Source organism: Diceros bicornis, chromosome 36 (assembly GCF_020826845.1).
Source record: "Diceros bicornis minor isolate mBicDic1 chromosome 36, mDicBic1.mat.cur, whole genome shotgun sequence".
Classification (NCBI taxonomy): Eukaryota; Metazoa; Chordata; class Mammalia; order Perissodactyla; family Rhinocerotidae; genus Diceros; species Diceros bicornis.
The window spans coordinates 24,207,129-24,221,818 of NC_080775.1; the positions used below are offsets into that span (position 1 = coordinate 24,207,129).

At 36.2% G+C, this 14,690-nt stretch overlaps 1 protein-coding gene across 1 annotated transcript in view; it reads right to left on the reverse strand.

Annotated features, from left to right (window-relative positions):
• Nucleotides 1–853: 853 nt before the first annotated feature.
• ENKUR (enkurin, TRPC channel interacting protein) overlaps nucleotides 854–14,690 on the reverse strand; it is a 28,719-nt gene continuing 14,882 nt past the window's right edge. The window contains exons 3-5 of the mRNA XM_058532587.1: nucleotides 9,643–9,866; nucleotides 6,046–6,192; nucleotides 854–1,264 (exon numbers count right to left, since the gene is read on the reverse strand). Coding sequence (XP_058388570.1) covers nucleotides 1,091–1,264; nucleotides 6,046–6,192; nucleotides 9,643–9,866 — 545 coding nt within the window. The 3' untranslated portion in view covers nucleotides 854–1,090. The remainder of the gene's footprint in view (nucleotides 1,265–6,045; nucleotides 6,193–9,642; nucleotides 9,867–14,690) is intronic.

Consider the following 14,690-nt stretch of genomic DNA (forward strand, 5'->3'; position numbering starts at 1 on the left):
GTTTGTTATCAAAAATATTTGTATGTAAACATTTTTCTTTAACTAAAGTAAGCTTTTCTACAATGCTCCCAAATTGTTTGTCAAGAAGCTCGAAAAGAATTGTCATTTTTTTTTTCTGTGTTCTCTGTAGGATAAAAACCAATATAAGCAGTAGACATTTTTATTAGTGATATTCTGTAGTTTCATATATTTTACTAAATTTCTCTAAAATTTCAGGAAAGGTTTTCCTTCTTAGATATTTCTATTTCTAGACTTATTTGAGTTGAAGACAGCTCTACTTACATAAATTTATTGCTTAATAAATTACATAATTTTACAAATAAACACTTCAGAATTCACAAAATAGACAAATAGAAAGGACCAAAAAGAAAAAGTAGCATCCCATTTTAACGAAATACGTGTAGTGAATTATGGAATAAAGCACTTAGAGTAGCAAAGTTTTCAAAAGTTGGTATGTTATCCTCAATGATGCATTTTATAAGTTGTCTTCCTGATTTTATAAGTTGTGTTCTTAATTTTTCTTCCTCAAATATAAGCCTTTCAGCATATATAGCACTAGGGGTATTAAAAATATTTATAGTTGGGAATAGCTGCAAATGACCTAGGCTACCAGAGAATATATGCTGCTAAATTTGTGGAGCTCTGAAACGATATGTAGAAAACACTTTAGTAAGAAAGCATACACCCTTATTTCCAATTAAAAATACTTAACAGTTTTTAGTGTTGTGCTCCTTGTATCATGAAGCGTAGAAAAAAATGTGAAGTTCTGAGTGCTGACTTTATTTTCAGGGCTCAGAAATTAATGTATGTGAACCAAGTACATCATAATAATGAATGAGACTATAGAACCAGAACACATAACATCAAACTTGAATTGGTTTATACGTGGAAACTTGACACTGGTAAAAACAAAATTTTCTCTAATGCAAGTAAACAATTCAGTTATTCTTTAAACATTGCCTAAACATTTGGTCAAGACTATTTTTATTCTCTTCATAGTCTTTTCCTCTTTGAAAACTGTATAGTTTCATTTTTATGTTTTCCATGTTTTTTTCCTGTGTTAAAATGACTATTCTTTAAAAATCCGTTATTACTTATTGGCTATATAAATAATTTTGTGCTTTTCAATGACACCAATGTCATGTTCCAGTTGCTTCATTTCTTGTTCCAGCTTCTGCTTGCGAGTCTTCTTTGGTATAGAATCGATGAAGACCGAGAGCGACTGGAACTCCTTATGCACCTCCTCCCAGTTCTTTTTCAGCCCCTGCAAATGGTGGAGAAAACCGTAAACACTCAAGTAAACTGCAGAAGTCAAGTAAATTGTAAAAGAAAAGTAGACGGTAGAGAAAACTGTACTGGTGAGGAAAAATGTAAATAGGTAAAGAAACCCGACCAAAATAACTTTAAAAATGATGTGTGTTTATCAAGTACTTGGCCACAGCAACAAGAAATACGGTACAGAGCCCAAACCTTGTCCTTGTCCGTGTGCTCGATTCCCACTGGGAGTATTTATTTGCTCTGTTTTTAATGGTACTGTACTTGTTTTTACCATCAAATATGCATACGCAGACTTATGGGTAGTGTGAAACTAAGCTCATAGCAAATGCTTTGGTAAAAACGACAACTTAGAATTGATATCCCCAGGGCCGGCCTCGTGGCTTAGCGGTTAAGCGCGCGCTCTGCTGCTGGTGGCCCGGGTTCGGATCCCGGGCGCACAGTGACTCACCACTTCTCCGGCCATGCTGAGGCCGCATCCCACATACAGCAACTAGAAGGATGTGCAGCTATGACATACAACTATCTACTGGGGCTTGGGGCAAAAAAAAAGGAGGAGGATTGGCAATAGATGTTAGCTCAGAGCTGGTCTTCCTTGGCAAAAAGAGGAGGATTAGCAAGAATGTTAGCTCAGGGCTGATCTTCCTCACAAAAAAAAAAAAAAAAAAAAAAAAAGAATTGATATCCCCAAGCAGAAAAACATTTTTGAATAGAAAATTATTTCTTATCAAAATGTTAGTTTTTTTCTTCAGAACAGTCTTTTTAAACCACTATCCTCATTCTTCAACAGAAATCACATCAAAAGACTTGTTTCTGACTTGCATGGCCATGTTTTCTTGTATCTGACTAAATGGAATTGTACAAAATGCCCAAATTCAATTGAACAAGAGATGCTCTTTTATCTGTGTGTTTAATATATTAAAGAATGCTTCCTCTATATGGTCAAGGGATCTCTATTTCCCATTAATGTATTCTAGAAATGACTAACATGTCATTAAAAGTAACACACATGCTAATTCAATAATGTAGTTAATGTTTTATATTCTCAGAAACCAACAAATTCAAAATTAGAGATCTCTTAGGAGCAATAAAGGTTATTTCCATCCCTGCACAGTTCCCATTTCTTATCACAGTACACTAGAGGTCCCAGTGAGAAAATGGTCTTAAACGACTAATTGAATTCATGCAATAAAATTTCATAAATTAACACTTTCTATTATTCACTATGGTTGCATAATCATTTTATTTACACAAAACCTAAAGTAAAACTGAAAGGACAATTAAATTATTGCCTTGAGAACACGATCCTTGAAAACTATGGCTGTACATTTAGGTTTAAGAGAGAATTAGAAATGTCCTATATCATAATGTCTTCATAATAAGCCCTCACAGTACAAATTTAATCTTGTGGAAGCTTTCCAGGGACAATAAAATTTCAATGATTTATGTCCATACTTAGGTAAAAATGACAATAGGATAGGGCACGCTGTATAGAATAATTTGGTTGGGAAAAAGGACAACAAATTTTGAACCCTTATTGAGTGAGATTATATCAAGGATTTGGGAAAGGGAAAAGATAGAAAGAAAAGTGTCCAGGTTAAATTTTTAAAAGAGGGGGATGGATTAACACAGTTCTTAATGGTGTATGAGATATATTCCAAAAAGAAGTCCTCAGAAGAATTCTCTTTTTCCATAGTTTTTCATTATGAAATGGGAAATATGTTTCCACGATGCTCCACAGGGGTGCCTATTGCAAGAGGAAATCGGCCAATTTATACACTTTCAAATATCAAAGGTTTTTGGGTGATATTTCCATATTACGTGCAGTCACAGCAGCTACACTTTTCTCTGTATTTCCTTTTAAAGGATAGTTTGCTTTATCTCCCAGCATGTACAGTAACGTTTGGATCAAAGTCAACCGCTAGGGGTGGGAACGAGATGTAACTAATATTTCATAATATATGAGAATAGCTTCTTTGCTGGTTTTAAGACTTTTTTTATTTCATCTAAAAAAATCTTTTATCCATTGCAGCAATAGTGATTTTCCCTTACTTTTATTTCTCAATTTTTCTCTCTTCTATTTTAATGCTGAAATAATATTGTTAGCTATTTTGGGAAACCTTCAAATAGGGAGAAGCAGGCAGGAAATAAATAAGTGCCTTCGGTTCCATGCTCCTTTTGCAGCCAACCTAGCCCCATCCACCCTCCACCTTCTTGTCCTGCTCTGTGACTAGCGCGGGAGGAGTGGGGCTTGATGCTTGTGAGCTGCCCCCCACAACCCCAGCTCTTTTGCCCTCCAGCATCTGCCTGAGTTCAGCCAAAGAAGGCACTGGTGGGGGGAGAGAGAGGTCGGGGCATTTCTTCCCCCTCTCCCTTGGCGCTACCTGGACACTAGTTCTGGCCCATCCACCTGTGACTACCATGCTTGTCAGGTGGCCCCTCTTCCAGGCTCCAGCTCTCACCAGGCTCTGGTCATGCCGTTGCTTGCCCCCACCCTTCAAGCCTAGGGTGGTGGTGGATTCTCACTGTCCTTTGCCCTGAGGTGCCTCAGGGTTCCTTGTTGGTTCCCTTAGCCCTGCTTCACTTCTGTCAATAGTTCCTTCATAAATTCTCCTCAGAATCCCAACCGATTGTGCCTTCTAATTCCTGCTGGAGCCCTGACTGATAGAGTTCCCTTTGTTACCTCCTACGCACACACATAATGCAGTGGGGAAAACACCGGCCTGGGAATTGATCGATGTGAGTTTTAGTCCCTCTTTAGCTATTTGATAATTTTGTGACCAAAGGCAAATGTAAACCAAACTCCAATTTCACTGACAGTAAGGCCTGTGTTTTTCTTTTTTTTTTTTTCTCACAACAGTATCCCCCGGGCTGGGGTACAGTGCCTGGAACATGGTAGATATCCAACAAATGAATGGATGGATGAATGCACAAATTAGCCCACTTCATATATTTGCATTTTATATCCTCATCTGTAAAATGAGAGGTTTGGACCAGATGATCTCTTCCAAGAATAAAGAGAATGTTATTTTATGAAGAATGAGCAGACTGTGGCCAACTCAGGGACATACAATGGTATTGTCTGTCATAGAGCTATACGCAGTTCTTAACCAGGGAGGGAAGCATGGGTCCAGGCTTCTCAGGAACACAGCCAGCAGCTCTGTTACCATAGCAGCTATACTACCTGGCTAATAAGGCATCCGAGGGAGGATTTACTATTGTTAATCAAAGGGCATGCAAGGAAACTCTATAATGACATATTAGGAAGCTGAGGGCTGCTTATTCACTGTAGCCAAAACAGTGCGGGAGGGAAGAGCCTTTCCCTTCTGAGAGAAGTTCTTCCTCTCTCTTCTTATTTTTCACCATCATTTAGATATAAAAACCTGGCTTTCACAAAAGCATGTACTTTCTAAAAATGGTAGAATCCAAACTGGAGACAGAAAGAGAGAGAGAGAGACAAAATGGGCCAAAGACCAGTACTTCCTGGCAGTGACGTGCCAAGTCCCACCCCATGTCTGCCAGCCTTCCTGCTGGCCTGGCTTCCTTTCTTCTTTCCAGCAGACCATTATTAGACATCTATGTTTATACTGGGCACTGGGTCAGGCACTAGGGAGACTGTTGTCAACAAAGAGACACAGTCCCTGCCCTTAAGCCACTCCTGCTATCTGGGACACCCTTTTACTCTGCAGTTTAAGGCCCAGCTAAAGACCTACCTACGTCCTTCAGTGGATACTAGTCCCTCGGAACCTTATAACACTTAGGATCTGTACACATACACTCTCATATCTATATAGGTACATATATACATATCACCCATCCTCAATTAAATTACAACATTATCTATAGCAGAAATTTTATCTTATGTCCACTTTAATATCCTCGGGGCTTAGCATGATGCTCTGCAAAGCAGGCATTTAGTAAATGTTTATTGACAATTATGATGATATTGATAAAATGTTAAGAATTTATAACAGCATATGAATCCATTTTTCAACAGAAATTAATGCAATAAAAAGGTTTTTTTCTGTTTTTAAAAGGTCACTAGAAATGGCTTTCTAGAAAGCTTTCAAAATAACAAAAGAATAAAGTACTATTTTTACTCTGTAAATATAGCATGACTATAGTAGAGTACAAGTAGTGCTTAATAAATACTTTCTAAAGACAATCATGGAGCAACCCTGCTCACGTCCCCTGATATTTTAAATGCTTCAGATTAAAGTCTTGCATTAAAAACTCCAGTGTAAATATGTCTTTAAGTCTATTTTATTCAAAATAAGGAAAATATATAAAACCTAACACCTGGTTATTTTAAAATATGGACATTTGGCTTATAGGAAAGAAAAAAAAAAAGTTGCTCTAGGAATAGTTTCAATTATTCTAGAGCTCCATCTAGTGAAAAATATCTATTTTATGGGTATTATTTTTTTAAAAATTCAGCAACATAAGAATGAAAATAAAAATGACTTTTTGCTTTATTTATGCAAGTTCGTTGTAGGAGAAGGTGGGCTTCCCTACAATGCTAACTATCTTTGGGAAAAAATAGAAGCTCACCAAATTGGAAGCAAAATATTATTCAAAGACTCTCTATATTACAGCTTTTTGCTGTCCCCCAAGAGTCATCTTTGCTGCATGTAGTTTGTCACCATAACCAAAAGAGAGTATTCTCATTTCAAAAACCAAGTGCTGCTTTACTGATCAAGTTGATGGTAGACCTTTCTTTCAGAGACATTCTAAAGACTGACATATGAATATAAATTACAGCACACTTACCTGCAGAAGCGCCTCCCTTTCTTCATCAGATAGCCTTTTCATAGCTGCTTTCCTGAGGTTTTCCTGGATATAGTTATCATATTCTTCTTGGGCTTTCTTTACTTCCTCATTTCGCTTACATATATATTCAGGTGTGACACCATAATCCTTACAAGGATTATTCAGGGGAAAAACAAAATCAATATCCTGAATGCAATGTTACATATATGTACCTACCAACCAATGACTGAGAGAAAAAGAAATGTTATGGACTTAAAGCCTCTGCTCAAAACACTGCAAATCGGCAAAATTCAGTGACTTTTTCCCCCAATTGGGAACTAGTTGATTCTGGTCTTCTAAAACCATCAGAGTATTATTATTGTGGCCACTTGTTTTCCCTCTTCTGAATGTTTCCAGTGCCTATTCTTGGCTGCTGACTCAGCCCTTACTTTATCCCTAAGGGTTGGTTTTTCTTTATTTCTTTTAGATGCTTCAGCTTTTACCTTGAAATATCTTAAATATCTTGAAGTCTCTTGTGCATGGTTTTGTTAAATAAAAAAAGATAAATGCTTCCAAGGCATTATAAAAACAAACTCTTAAGAGATACTAAGCACGTCTGCTTTAAGAGAAAATTGACTTGGGACCCTAATGTTGTTTTTGGAAATGCAAAATACATTTTTAGGCTCCTGAGCTGCTTACAAGGGCTGACAGTGAAGCAATCAGCTGTGATTCTTGTAGATTAGTGAATGTGTTGGATATCACTGTGTAGAGAAACAGAACTACTTGTTTATTCTTCAAAAAATTATTTGAGAGTGTACTTGGTGCTAGGTATACTAGTGAATAAGAAAGGCGAAGTTTCTGTCCTCATGGAATATGTATTCTATGGTGAGATAAACTCACCAAAAATAGAATATAAAATAATATATATACATACTCCAAAGTAAAATAAAGGACAGAAAGGGGAAAGAAAGTAATAGGAGCTATTTTAGATAAATAGGGACGTCAAGGAAGACCTCTCTGAGGAAGCAGATGTTGAGAGATAGGGTAGTCATTAAAACTATTCACAAATACTTTGGTTCTTCTCCTTTTAGGTACTTGGTAGGACAACACTTTCCTGCTCCCCTTGAAGTAAGATGTAGTCATGTGACCTGACTTGCCTAATGTGAGCAGAAGTGACCTCTGTGCCTTAAGAACTAATGGAAGACTTGCCATGTTCTTTCTCGGTCTGGTACAGTGACGGGTGGTGTTTTCGGTTGCCTGGGTCCTAGAATGAGGACAAGAAGCAGAGCTTCCAACAACCAGCAATGAACATGTAGCACAAGCAAACTTAGCTGCTTTTAGTTACTGAAATTGGAGGGTTATTTGTTGCTACAGCATAACCAAACCCATCCAGACTGACAAAGGATAGAAATCCAAGCTGCAAGTGTGTTCTGGAAATCTGCAAAGCACTATACCAGTAAACTCTAATAGCACAGTATGCTGGTAAGCTAGTACAGTGATAAACAGTCCCATCCATTTCAGGGTACACTGAGGGCAACACCTTATTACAGCTCAGTACTATTACTGATGTTCATAGTGATGATTCTGCATCATCACAAAAAGATTAAGTTCTATTTGGAGTACTCTGTTTAATAAAGGGAAGGAGTTGATACATTTTAAGAAAAAGAATTGTCTCACAAATAGGTAAAAGCTTCAGTAATCTGCAATATTCCCATGTGTTGAATCATTGAGGGCTAATGAATACTATTAATATTGATAATTGCATATATTATAATATCCACTCTTTATTGAAATTTTATTAGGTGCCAGGGATTGTGTCAACTGCTTGATATATTTTATATCATTAAATCCTCACTACAACCCTGTGATAAATCTAATGACTTGTTAAAGATCATAGAGTTAAGAAAGTGGCAGAGTTAGAACTTGAAATGATGCCCCACTACTATTGCCGTACACCTCAGGCAATCATCCATGATTCAGTTTGTTTTCACACATTGTTTCTCTTGGCACAAATGGGCATATAACATTTTATTTGAAACTAAAGCATGAGGTTCACACACTTTTAAAAATAGCATTGCCCTTAAAAGGACTTACTATCTCACTTACCACTAATAGATGTTTTAACTCTGATAAGTGGAAAGTAAGCTGAGTAAGTCCTTCATGAGCCCTGACTGCTTAGCCAGCAACACCAAGAGGACAAAGGTGCAGAGTGTTTGCTTTGCTTGGTAAACAAGCACAGGTAGACTAACTTAATATTTTTCTGTCTTCATGACGGATATTTTCAATTTTCTGTTCAAGGCAGAAAATGTATTGAAGTGAATAGCTTAGGCAGAAGGCAGACAGAAGGAGGGACAGAGTGTGTGGCAGTCGGTAGCATGACTGTTGAAGGAAAAGGGTTTTTATGTGATGGTGGAGAAATAATGGATTGGAAGTGGCTTTAAAGAGCCAGGAGAGTGAAATTTCTGCTTTTGCACACCCAGTGGGACAGAGATTATGAGCAGCCTCCAGGGCCACAGAAGGAGAAAGTATTTGCGGCAGCCTGAAATAACTTTATTGGCATGTGCTACCAACTCCTAGATTCCTGCTAAAGTCTTCCAAAGGTGTCTTAGCCTGAGTGATGTGAGTTTCTCAGGGAATAAGCAATGTTCTCTGACAAAAGCCTTGAGGTTGCTGTTTTGATTTTGAACGGGCACTGGATGTATCATGGTAGATCACTGGACTACCTCAATGTGAGCCCCTCATACATCACCATTGCAATTTCTTTTCTTTTTTTCTCTCTTCCTTCTTTTTTTCCTTCCTTTCCTTTTTGCTATAACTTATTATTATATATCATTATTCTTTAGGATTTTGCACTCATATTTTACTATGTGTGTTTCAAACATTTTTGCACTCTATAAGTATAGCAAGTAAAAGAGGTTTTGTATAAGCTATTCTTTTGGTAAGCGTTTTCAATTTTAAAGATCTTCTGTATTTAAACAATTAAACCCAAGCTTCTATAATTTTCACCAATGAAATTATATGCCTATCTGATAAGTATCTTTTCAGATAGACATGAAGGACCAAAAAGAACTAGATTATTGTACAGTACTTCCAAGATCCGCTTTACTCCAAACTAAAAACAAATGAATATATTCAGCTTGAAAGAGTAATGTGAATTATTTACACTGATGGGGTGGATGACTCTAAAGTTGTATTCCTCTTCATTTTGCTCATTCTACTACTAAGATACTGCAACCTAATGATTTAGTCTTAGGATCTTCTGAAAGGTTATTCCTTCTAGATTTATAGTAGTGACTGTGCTTTTAATGACATTTCCACCTCCAAAATTAATATGTTTTAGAGAATGTTTGTTTTAATTGTTAAATATATCAATGATTGAAATTAAGGACAACAATTATAGCTTTTCTCTACTGAACTATATGGTGTTGTTCATTCCAAATTCTCCGTAACTCCATCACGTTAGATTTGGACCAAACACAGATTGCAGAGAATGGGAACTGGCACTCTAGATAATTTGTCCAGAGAGAGCACTATTAATGATAATATAGACAATCATTATGAATACCATATTTAAATTATTTTAATCTCAGGTCCCTCATTAATATATCACAAGACTACCTTTTTATTGATGTACTTTGGAACCAGTCCTGAAGTTTCAAGATCATGCTTGTCTCCAGTTCTTTTGTCAACATAAATTGGTTTAGGCTTTTTAGCCACTCCCATAATGACATCAGCTGCATTTGTATTTATAAAATTTTTTTCACTCTGTATTCCCATGACTGGATGATCAGTCCTCAATGGCACAGGAGGCTTTTTGGGCTCATTCCGATCAAACTTTTTTTCTGTTAAACATAACATTTCTTTGTTAGTATTAAACTATAAATATTGCTACTTAGTACTATTTATAACATCTGGATATTTTACCACTAGTATATTGGAGTTTTATTAATAACATATTCAAATATTTAAGGTAAAAAATCGGTAACCATAAATGCAAAAAATGAAGTGCAACATAATCAATTAATATGTTGAAGAACAGCCTAAAAATCTTAGGGAAGAAGATAAGCACCCCAAATCTTATATGCTAGCTAACTAATACATTTTTACAAATTATTGTGAAAATATTTTCTTATAAAATTTCAACCATAAATATTCAGCTTTCCCACTGAAAAAAGTTCAAAGAAACATTAAAACTCTTTTCTGAGTACTACCAATACTACCAATAATTGCTTCTTCAGAGGAAAGTTACTGTAAAATCATGAAGTAAATAAATCAACCTTGATGTATTGAAAGTCCAGGAATCTATGGATATCTTCACTAAAACTATTATTATTATAAGGCATAAAAATCATGTAATAGCTATGTACCCAACACGCAGCCTAATAAATAAGACATTACCAATACAGTTGAAGTCTCCTATCCACTCCTCCCTGATCGCTTCTCACCTCCTAAAGTAACTACCATCTGGAATTTATCCTATTTATTTCTCTACACCACATTCTCTTCATTAGCAACAGATGAAACTGGCCATTTTTACAAAGCCTTTTCAACTGGACCATTCCAACTCATCTATTTTGATACAGCCACATCAAAATGGTATGTCAAAATGCTAAAATGTAAAATAATTGCAGTTTATTTCTAAGAACTGAAGGCAACAACTACCTTGTCAAAACCTTACTCAAATCTTAACCCATCACAGTTACTAGAGACTTTGACTTTATTCATTTCTGCACTATTTGATCTTTTTATAAGTTCATATAACTTTTATTATCAGAAAAAACAATACTTATTATTAAAAGTCTATGGACTGGATTAACCTCTTGTTATGGGCTGAATTGTGTCCCCCAATATTCATATGTTGAAGCCCTAACCCCCAGTACCTCAGAATGTGACTGCATTTGGACATAAGGTCTTTAAAGGGGTACTTAAGTTAAAATGAGGTCATTAGGGTGGGCCCTAATTCAATATGACTGATATCTTTATAAGAGGAGGAAATGTGCACACAGACACACACAGAGGGAAGACCATGTAAAGACACAAGGAGAAGATGGCCTTCTACAAGCCAAGAGGAGAGGCCTCAGAAGAAACAAAACCTGCTGACACCTTGATCTTAGACTCCAGCCCTCAGAATTGTGAGAAAATAAATTTCTGTTTAAGCCTCCCAGTCTGTGACACTCTGTTCTGGCAGCCCTAGCAAACCAATACACCTGTGATACTAGTTCTACACCCCCAGAAACATTATAAAGGAGTTTTTGAATATTCATTTATTCATTAATTCATGCAATATATTTTTGTTGAACAATTACCACGTCCCCAGGTAATGCTCTAGGAGTTGTGGATACAGCAGGGAACAAAAGAGACAAAGTCCCTGTTCTCAGGGAGTTTACATTCTGGTGGGGGAAGAAAAGATAAAATTTAATATGTAGAATATAATGTATATATTGGTTTAACTACAGGTGAAATTGTTCACCGTTTTTGACCTACAAAAATGGCATCTTCTTCCTGTTTAACATATCACTGAGATGTTGTGAGCATTATTAGAAATTGAATTAGGGAGTTCCTATGAAGCCTGGAGCAGACAATAAGGCCCTGTTGTTGCGACCCAAATAGCTTCCTTCTACCAGATATACCCGACCAAATAAGGTTTGCATAATCAGTTTGCTTAAAAAACCGGAGGTATCTATCCTCTAGATGTTCACATGGAAAATATTCAGAAGCCAAATTTAATTATGAATTGAAAGTGCATGCAATTGACTCCTCTAACTATAAGAGAATGCATATAAGAGATAAAACTGAATTCTCAGAAAATGAGGAAATAGTTTAGAAAGACTGATAATTCATTCTTAGATGAGTAAGCAGAGTAAATCATAACTCTTGGTTGTTTGTGGTTTTCCATGGGATGGTACCTAAAGCCCATACCTGCCTTCCCCTTATGTTATTTCTATCTAAACATCATCTTGTCTCTCATCCCAGAAGTAGGGGTTGGCAATGGGGTGAGGCTCGGAAAATGGGGTCAGGATGCCTCTTTCACAAATTATTTGGTGGTAGTGATAATAAATATGAAAACCAAATGGTTTGGTTTTTTTAAGCTGTATCAAAACAGCAGTGTCAACACAACCTTGTAGTCAAGCAGAGGTTCTATCAACTGAACTTAGAGAAATGCCCATGTATCTGTTAAGTATTTTTCAGTGTGTCTACCAAATTACTATCTTCAAAATAACAGTTCAAAATGGCAGAATATTCAAAAAGAGATTGGCAGCAGCCTTGGCCTATATTACCTTTAACTTTACCTCACTGGACTAGGCTTTTTATTTTTATTTTATTTTTTTAACTTATTTTTTTTAATATGGTAACATTGCTTTATAACATTATATAAATTTCAGGTGTACATCATTATATTTCAATTGTTTTATAGATTACATCATGTTTACCACCCAAAGACTAATTACAATCCATCACCACAAACATGTTCCTAAACATCCCTTTCACCCTCCTCCCTCCCCCCTTCCCCTCTGGTAACCACCAATTCAATCTCTGTCCCCATGTGACTGTTTGTTGTTATATTTATCTTCTACTTATGAGTGAGATCATATGGTATTTGACTTTCTCCCTCTGACTTATTTCGCTTAGCATAATATCCTGAATGCCCATCCATGTTGTCACAAATTGCTGGATTTCATCATTTCTTATGACTGAGTAGTATTCCGTTGTGTATATATACCACAACTTCTTTATCCATTCGTCCCTTGATGGGCACCTAGGTTGCTTCCAAGTCTTGGCTATTGTGAATAATGGTCCAATGAACATAAGGGTGCATGTATCTTTACGCACTCGTGTTTGCATGTTCTTTGGATAAATACCCAGCAGTGGAATAGCTGGATCTTATGGTAGTTCTATTCTTAATTTTTTGAGGAATCTCCATACTGTTTTCCATAGTGGCTGCACCAGTTTGCACTCCCACTAGCAGTGTATGAGAGTTCCCTTCTCTCCACATCCTCTCCAACACTTGTTGTTTCCTGTCTTGTTAGTTATAGCCATTCTGACGGGAGTGAGGTGATATCTCATTGTAGTTTTGATTTGCATTACCCTGATAGTTAATGATGTTGAACATCTTTTCATGTGTCTGTTGGCCATCTGTATATCTTCTTTGGAGAAATGTCTGTTAGGATCTTTTCCCATTTTTTAATTGGGTTGTTAGTTTTTTTGTTGTTGAGATGTATGAGCTCCTTACATATTTTGGAGATTAACTCCTTATCAGATATATGGTTTACAAATATCTTCTCCCAGTTGTTAGGTTGTCTTTTTGTTTGGTTGATGGTTTCCCTTGATGTGCAGAAGATTTTTAGTTTGATGTAGTCCCATTTGTTTATTTTTTTTCTGTTGTTTCCTTTGCCCAGTCAGACATGCCCAGTCATGGACAACCTGAAAATATGATGTTGAAGGTATACTGCCCATGTTTTCTTCTAGAAGTTTCATGGTTTCAGGTCTTAGATTCAGGTCTTTAATCCATTTTGAGTTAATTTTTGTGTATAGTGTAAGATAATGATCTACTTTCATTCTTTTGTATGGGGCTGTTCAGTTTTCCCAATACCATTCATTGAGGAGACTTTCCTTTCTCCATTGTATGTTCTTGGCTCCCTTGTTGAAAATTAGCTGTCCATACATGTGTGGATTTATTTCTGGGCTCTCAATTCTTTTCCACTGATCTATGTGTCTGTTTTTGTGCCAGTACCATGCTGTTTTGGTTACTATAGCTTTGTAGTATATTTTGAAATCAGGGAGTGTGATACCTCCAGCTTTGTTCTTTTTTCTCAGGATTCCTTTGGCTATTCAGGGTCTTTTGTTGTGCCATATAAATTTTAGGATTCTTCGTTCTATTTCTGTGAAAAATGTTGTTGGGACTTTGATAGGGATTGCATTGAATCTATAGATTGCTTTAGGAAGTATGGACATTTTAACTATGTTAAATCTTCCAATCCAAGACCATGGCATATCTTTCCATTTCTTTGTGTCTTCTTCAATTTCTTTCAGCAATGTTTTATAGTTTTCCGTGTACAGATCTTTCACTTCTTTGGTTAAGTTTATTACTAGGTATTTTACTCTTTTTGTTGCAATTGTAAATGGGATTGCATTCTTAATTTCTCTTTCTGCTACTTCATTGTTATTGTATAGAAACACAACTGATTTTTGTATGTTGATTTTGTATCCTGCAACTTTACCATATTCGTTTATTATTTCTAAAAGTTTTTGGTGGATTCTTTACGGTTTTCTATATATAAAATCATGTCATCTGTAAATAGTGACAGTTTCACGTCTTCCTTTCCAATTTGAATCTCTTTTATTTCTTTTTCTTGCCTGATTGTTCTGGCTAGGACTTCCAATACTATGTTAAATAGGAGTGGTGAAAGTAGGCATCCTTGTCTGGTTCCTGTTCTTAGAGGGATAGCTTTCAGTTTTTCACCATTGAGAATGACATTATCTATTGGTTTGTCATATATGGCCTTTACTATGTTGAGGTACTTTCCTTCTATACCCATTTTATTCAGAGTTTTTATCATAAATGGATGCTGAATCTTGTCAAATGCTTTCTCTGCATCTATTGAGATATCATGTGATTTTTATTCTTTATTTTGTTAACGTGGTGTATCATGTTGATTGATTTGTGG